The 7,087-nt window shown below is 45.1% G+C and overlaps 2 protein-coding genes across 2 annotated transcripts; one reads left to right on the top strand and one right to left on the bottom strand.

Moving 5' to 3' along the window:
- The first annotated feature begins 1,382 nt into the window (after nucleotides 1–1,382).
- LOC125540316 (auxin-responsive protein IAA12-like) lies at nucleotides 1,383–2,568 on the top strand. Its single transcript, XM_048703924.1, has 2 exons — nucleotides 1,383–1,746; nucleotides 1,870–2,568. The coding sequence occupies exons 1-2, from the start codon at nucleotides 1,561–1,563 to the stop codon at nucleotides 2,218–2,220; spliced, it is 537 nt and encodes a 178-aa protein (XP_048559881.1). The 5' UTR covers nucleotides 1,383–1,560; the 3' UTR covers nucleotides 2,221–2,568.
- A 139-nt stretch (nucleotides 2,569–2,707) lies between these two features.
- LOC125540315 (katanin p80 WD40 repeat-containing subunit B1 homolog KTN80.4-like) lies at nucleotides 2,708–7,081 on the bottom strand. The gene is made up of 11 exons (XM_048703923.1): nucleotides 7,010–7,081; nucleotides 6,682–6,910; nucleotides 5,673–6,578; nucleotides 5,098–5,154; nucleotides 4,911–5,026; nucleotides 4,581–4,703; nucleotides 4,122–4,196; nucleotides 3,920–4,032; nucleotides 3,635–3,754; nucleotides 3,485–3,553; nucleotides 2,708–3,302 (listed from the first exon to the last, which is right to left on the bottom strand). The coding sequence occupies exons 2-11, from the start codon at nucleotides 6,830–6,832 to the stop codon at nucleotides 3,236–3,238; spliced, it is 1,797 nt and encodes a 598-aa protein (XP_048559880.1). The 5' UTR covers nucleotides 6,833–6,910; nucleotides 7,010–7,081; the 3' UTR covers nucleotides 2,708–3,235.
- Between the last annotated feature and the right edge of the window lie 6 nt (nucleotides 7,082–7,087).

Here is a 7,087-nt window from a genome sequence, read left to right as displayed (position 1 = left end):
CTTCCTCTTTGATTTCGTTTACTGCAACCATATATAATGTCTTTCGTCTTACAAGCACCAGGACCATAAGTCAAAAAAAAGAATTAAGCCCAAGTGTGTACTCCTGGACACGTACGTACGCGACGCGACACAGGAGCTTAGCGAGCACACGACGCACGTGTCCTGGCGCTCGACGCGAGGAGGAGCAGCAGACCGAGCGAGATATCTGGGAGGGCCCCGGCGACGACGACGTACGGAGGCGGAGACCGTGCATGGACGACGACGGGGACGTGGGTGGCGCCGATCGTACGTACACATGCCGTGGCCGTGCATTCAGTGGCGAATCTACTGAGTAAATGTAAGGTAGGCTCAACTGTAATTATGCCATTGAGATAGGCTGGGAAACAGCAGTTTTGCTGCGCTGGGGTCTAATCTTTGGTACTACTCCCTCTGTTTCTAAATATTTGTCTTTTTAGAGATTTTAAATGGACTATCACATACGGATGTATATAGACATATTGTAGAGTGTAGATTCACTTATTTTGTTCCGTATATAGTCACTTGTTGAAATCTCTAAAAAGACAAATATTTAAGAACGGGAGAGTAAAAAAGAAATTACTCTTGTTGGAGGGCAGGCTTAAGCCTGTTAAAGCATGCCTAGTAGATTTGCCCATGCGTTCATTCATGCGCACATGTGGGCTACGCACCAACTTTCGTACAATAATACTCCTCCGTAAAGAAATACAGTATAAAAAGCGTTTAGATTACTATAAAGGGAGTAGTAGTTCTGTGCGTACATGTCGATTTGCCACGATGCGACGCGAGAGGAGGCCCACGCACACCGAGTACGTACATGCATGCATGAGCTCGCTTGCGTGGAGGCCCACGTACGTTGAGTACGTGCAAAAGAAAACACTAATGATACTGATTCGTTACAACGTGTAAGTGTGATACTTTCGTGCAATTAACTCGGATTAAGTTCGTGTCGGTGTTTGTTGAGGCGTGAGGGCCACGGAGGAGGAGACAGAGGCAGGCAGGGGAGAAGAGCGTCGTGAATGAGCTGCCATTTTGGGGTCGGCAACCAGATACGAGCATGACAGCGACTGTCCATTTTCAGCCCACTGCACGGCCCAGGCGAGCGCACGATGCAGATGCTGATGCTGATGGTGATGATGATCAGGACACGAACCAACGATGGTGCGAGCACACGTACTGACGCACGTACACACATGATGATGGATGGAAATTGTTGGTGGCTCCCCTCCCCTCCCCGGCCAACCTGAATTTCCATTTCGTAACGAGGGCCAAAAACGCCGGGACGGTGCAGCCCGGATGGATCTCTTTTCTCTGCATGCATGTTCCCAGCCTCCTTCTTCTTCTTCTTCTCCACACATAGCCGTGGTGCCCAGCTGCGGCCGCATGCATGCCATTCTCGGCTCAGCAGCCAGATATCGGCATGACTGGGCTGCCATTCTCGGCTCAGCAAGCGCATGACGCCGATTGTCCATTCTCTGCAGCGACCATGTGAGGGTGAGGGAGAGGGAGGGCGGGAGACGGCCGCGCGCGTTCCTCCGGCTATATATGCAGCCCAGATCTCAGGCGGTCTTCATTCCTCCGACCTCGCGCCGGCGACTGCCCTCGATGGAATCGGTGAGCTCCGGCGACGGCTATCCCCAGCTACGGACGACCGTCGGCCAGCGCGGGCTCAGTCGGCACGGCGCCGACGACCCTCGGCTTGGAGCTCGCCCTCGCCCGCGACCCTCCAGGGTGTGTTTTCTGCTCCCCTTCCTAAGCAAGAAGAAGGATGCCACACCCCCGTTCGCCGTAGGCTAACCGTTAGTTTACCTTTACCCTCCTCATTTCCGACCTCCTTTTTTGGGAAATCTGCAGGCCATCCACCCGAGCCCATCCATGGAGGGAGAGGCCGTTGACGCCGAGCTGCGGCTCGGCCCTCCGGACAGCGGCGGCGCGTCGGCGGTGGCGGCGGAGAGCAAGTACGTCAAGGTGAGCGTGGAAGGAGCCCGGTACCAGCGGACGGTGGACCTGAGGGCGTACGGAGGGCACGGGGAGCTCAGGGCGGCGCTCTTGGGCCTGGCCGGCCAGATGCTGGACTTGGCCGTGGCCTACGAGGACAATGACGGCGACATCTTGCTCGCCGGCGACCTCCCCTGGGACATGTTCGTCTCCGACTGCAGGAGCGTCAGGATTATGAGACGGTCGACGACGGTGACAAGCAGCTAGAGCTAGTTAGGGCAGCAACGCGACATCTCCATGTCGTGTCATCATTGCCGTTGGTGTTTTTCTTAGATGCGTTTATGTTGGCAAAATTTCTACATCTTGTTTGGTGCTGTTGCATGATACTTTACGGTGAGAAATTTGGATGAAACTTGAATAAGAACTGCGCCTTGTTAACTTGTTTGCTCGACGATGAGCATTCTTCAGTCTCTCTTCGGTCGGTCACAGAGAAGAAGCATCTATTTGATTCACCAAAGTTAAGTTAGATAGATCATTTGTTAGCTCATGAGTTAATAAACAAACTTTTCTTGTAAAAAAACAAGAAGCTAATTGACAAATATATATTCTACCAAAGCCAGAAAAAGTGTAGGCAGTTTGGCAAACTGAACAAGATAGGCGACATATGAAAAAAGAAAGAAAAATACGCCACAAACATTCATTGTACCAACAAGAGCGAGAATCGTTCCACACTTCCAGGAGACAGCGCGACAAATCAAAAGTTAAATGTGTCAAAACTCTTCAACAAAAAATGGTGTACAATTGTACATGTATCGGATCCACACACACACACACTCACTCGTCAATCTTGTCACTGCATCGACCAGACATCATACAAGCCCAACAACAAACTACCATACCAAAAAGCAAGCTGATACACAAGCAGAGCGAGAGAGGCTACAGCATTTACAGGCAGGCCTTCTGACTTCGAGGTCGAGACCAAACGAACACCTTCCGAACCGGCCGGTGAAACAATCATGACGCAAGGGACACCGCCCCGCGTTATGGCTCAAAGATGATGCTCTGGCGGCTTCTCTTTTCAAATGGCAAGGATGCCAAATCAATAAGGGTTAGTGTTGTACAAAGGGCATGGATCAGTAGCAACAAAATGTTACTACCACAGGGCGTGACCTCAGGGCTTCACGGTAGCGCACGAAAACAAGCAGCGCTCCATCGTGCGACCAGAGGGAAAGAAAGCATCTCCCATTCAACTGTGTGTTTGTATTGAGAATGTGTGGTCAGTCTACGACATAATTTCCTGGAAGACAAGACTGAGCTCCTGCGCTGTGTTTGAAGCTGCCCCTTTTCTTCTGTAAACAGAAAAGTAACTAAGTATGAGCATCACAAAGGGCAAACTCGTTTACGAGTTCAGTTCAGAATAGTGCTGGTCCAAAACTCCAATACCAACGGTTGGTGGTACAGCTAGAAGACGATGTCCAGTAATGTATATCATACTAAGATTTTCAATAAAAATATTAAGATTATCCAGTACCTCATAAGGGAAGGAAGCTTATTTTTAACTTTCTCCAGTTCTATGAAGCATAAGTTGCACCTCTCCCGCCTACGATGACAAGACAAGTAAAATAACATAAGGCAATCTCTAGTGATGGCATATCAGGAAAACATTTGTCTGAAACAATACCTTTGCTCTGCTTCAAGATCTACACCAACAGAAGATGGACCAACCGACACTGTTGAATGTATTACAGGCCCAAAAGTCCTGACAAGCTTCACTACCAGTTCCAGTGATACGGCTACATGCCTGCAAAGATTTATTGCAATGTAAAAATAAATAAACAAATGGGTGACATGGCAATTCCTGGTAACACAATATATATGAATCAATCACAACTTCGGTACGAGTAATGGCCGTTTGTAAATCAACCCAGAACATAATCATACCGATACACAAAACAAGAAGAGCTACCTGTCAGTTTTACTCTCCAAAAGGTCAGCAAGGACAGGCAGGATAGTGGTACATAAATCTAGTGTGATGGCTTCGCTTTTCTCCATCAGAACACTTGCCATATCAGCACATACCTGGAGTTAGCAGAAATCTTATAATTATGAATCAACAATGCAACGGTTATTCCATGCAGAACAGGAAAAAGAGGTTGCAGAGTACTGACAGCATGATCGGACATCTTCTCCAGCGCTGAGAAAACACCCCTGATGTCATTTCTTTGCCACATTTGGTGCAGAATCTGTGAGTAAGATACATTCGATACACGTTTGGATCAGTTAAAACATTTGAGGCAGCAAGATACAGTCTGTTAGCAGTCATGTTTGGAAGACTATCCGTTCACAGGTCTGCTGAATAAGATCGTGGTACACTGATAACATAGTTAACTCAACCAACCATATTTCATTCTGAAGAAACGAACTCTATTCAAATCTGGAATACCATGACATAGGACACTGCATACATTTATATATTTTTCACATTCTATTGATAGCATGCAGCATATATCTTAGTCAGTTTAAATGTAACACTGTTAGTTTGAGAACATTCGAGATTAGGATGTCCTGTTTCCCCTGAAGAATAACAATATTACACTCCAAAAGAAAAAGTGAAGCACCATACAGACCTGCAATTTTGTCAGCCGTGACCGTGTTGAACTCAAAAATAGATCATGCTCTTCGATTAGAACAGATAAAACATCTTCCTCGCTAGTTACGATATTAGTTTCAGCTGCTTGACTGCTTCCTCTCTGCAGATGGCAAAAAAGAAGTTACAGAAATTAGTTTGTTTACAGTTTTCCTTCTTATAATAAATCCAAATTCCAATTTGTTAAACATGATATAACAACAGTATCAACTATGGAACAACTAAATGGAAAAGACTTGTGCATTGAATCTAACAGTCAGAGCAAAAAATAAACAGAATGTTCTAAAAGCGTATGGGTTGTCTCACATACAGATGAATATATTCGGCCTCTAGGAGCCCCCAACGCTGAATTGCTTGTTGTTGGTTCTTCGTGACTTGGGGACTGATCCCTGCCTTCCCAATTAGAAACAATTGATCTTGTTCTTCCTGGAAATACTATACGATTCAGGCCTGAAGAACAAATTATTGCAAGCACCAAAGTATAGCAAATTATATACCTGCTCTTGAAACTTCAATGTAGCAGTTATCTCTTGGCTTACGCATTCTAGGAACATCTGCAAAATAGCACCAAATGTTCAAGCAGTTACAACTTAGTTGTACATGAAAATTACAGGTAATTTTTAAATTGTGCACATGATTTATCAAATGAAACTTATGAATCCAAAACACAAAGGAAATCTAATAACTTGACAACAGAATTGAAAATTCCCAAAGCATTTAGAGCACAAGTTTTCACAGCCAAACATAGACAAGATTAAACTAACAGTGTTCCACGAATAGGTTCTTCAAATTCACTGGCAACTATTGCATATGGAAAACATCTACCTACAGAAATAATTGAAGAACCTCGAATGAATAAATTTAGTTGTTCCTAACACTTGAATCAGTACAGGACAAAAGGGAATGGAAATTTCATCAAACTCACACAAGAATCATTGTTTCGAGCACATGATGCAAGAAGGCAGGAACTACTTTTTAGGTAAATCAGGCACCACTAATGGCTGTGAAACAATTCAAATCAAACTACAGCAGTCCATAAAACAGATAAGCATGTTAAGGGCAAGGATCATACAATTATCATTCCGGTGGCTCGTATTTGATTCTGCTGAACCTGAAAATCCCGACCTGTAAACTGAACCATGTTTTACATCTTCACGAGTTTCTTCGGGAATCACTGTTTGAACAGCACCATTCCTCCGAGGAAGAAATATTTGACAAGTAAGGTCGTCACTTTCAGTATCTTTGCTTCCCACATCAACTTTGTCCATATCAACTTTCACATTGGTTGATTTCCTTGGTTCAGCATACCTTGATTGGATCCTAAATGGTGATACTCTTCCTGCAGAAGGTTCTCTCCTAGAATCAGAGGCCATTTCCATTCTTGAAGTTGCTCTAGGAACAACAACAGGTGCTTCATCAGTGCTTTCTTTTCTTGAATCAGTAGCAGACTCGAACCTTCTGCCTGCCTTCGGAAGAACAGGTACAGAATCAGAGGCCATTTCCATTCTTGAAGTAGCCCTGGGAACGACCGGTGCTGCATCAGCACTTTCTTTCCTAGAATCAGCAGCAGATTCCAACCTTCTGCCTACCCTAGAAACAGCATCAGGTGCTGAATCAGAGGCCATTTCCATTCTTGAACTTGTTCTGGGAACAACAGCAGGTGCCACATCAGCACTTTCTGTCCTAGGATCAGTAGCCGGCTCTGCCCTTCTGCTTGCCTTTGAAAGAACAGGGGCCACATCAGCAGCATAACTTCTTGAACCAGTACCAAGCTCTGCTCCTGAGCTAGTTCTTGGGATGATAACAGCAGCAGGCACCACGTCAGTTTTACTGAAATTATGAAGATTAGAAGTGCTGTTACTCTTCAGTGAACTTCTCTTTAATGTGGTGCCACCAGATGCATAAGTTGAATTTCCAGCTGTTCTAGTACTGGAGCCAGTTCCGACCCTTTGAGGAGTGCTTGGGACCAAGCCACTTGCTTCATTATCATAACAAGAACAGACAAAGTACAGATTAGACATATGCTGCGTTTCAAACACTAAATTACAAACATGTCTAAAAAGAGAAGATTAGTGGCATACGAGCTGTCGGCTTAATCTCTTTGGGTGCAGAATCTGAATTTTGAGAAACTGAGAGCCTTCCTGTAGAAGCTTTTAAGTTATTCTCTGAATTTTGTAGAGCTGATGATCGCCCTATGTTAGCCCTTGAACCACTGTCGTTTTGTAATGGCATAGTGCCACCTGATGAAGTCTTCAATTCAGAACGGCCATTAAGTAATGCTGAAGTACTAGTTGCATGTGGCTCAAGGCGCTGCCAATTGATTGTTTGGTTATCAGTCAACTAAAAACAAGAGATGACAGAGAATAAGATATTGGTATTAGAAACATAGCTGGGAAGCCAATAACATACCGTTAGATCAACAACCCATATTCCAACACAACTCTGATTAGAAGAACAACCAAGAAGTTTTCCCTCATGGACATTCAG

Source organism: Triticum urartu, chromosome 2 (assembly GCF_003073215.2).
Source record: "Triticum urartu cultivar G1812 chromosome 2, Tu2.1, whole genome shotgun sequence".
NCBI classification, from domain to species: Eukaryota; Viridiplantae; Streptophyta; class Magnoliopsida; order Poales; family Poaceae; genus Triticum; species Triticum urartu.
The sequence above is the reverse complement of the archived record's forward strand: the minus strand, read 5'-3'. Positions and strand labels throughout refer to the sequence as shown.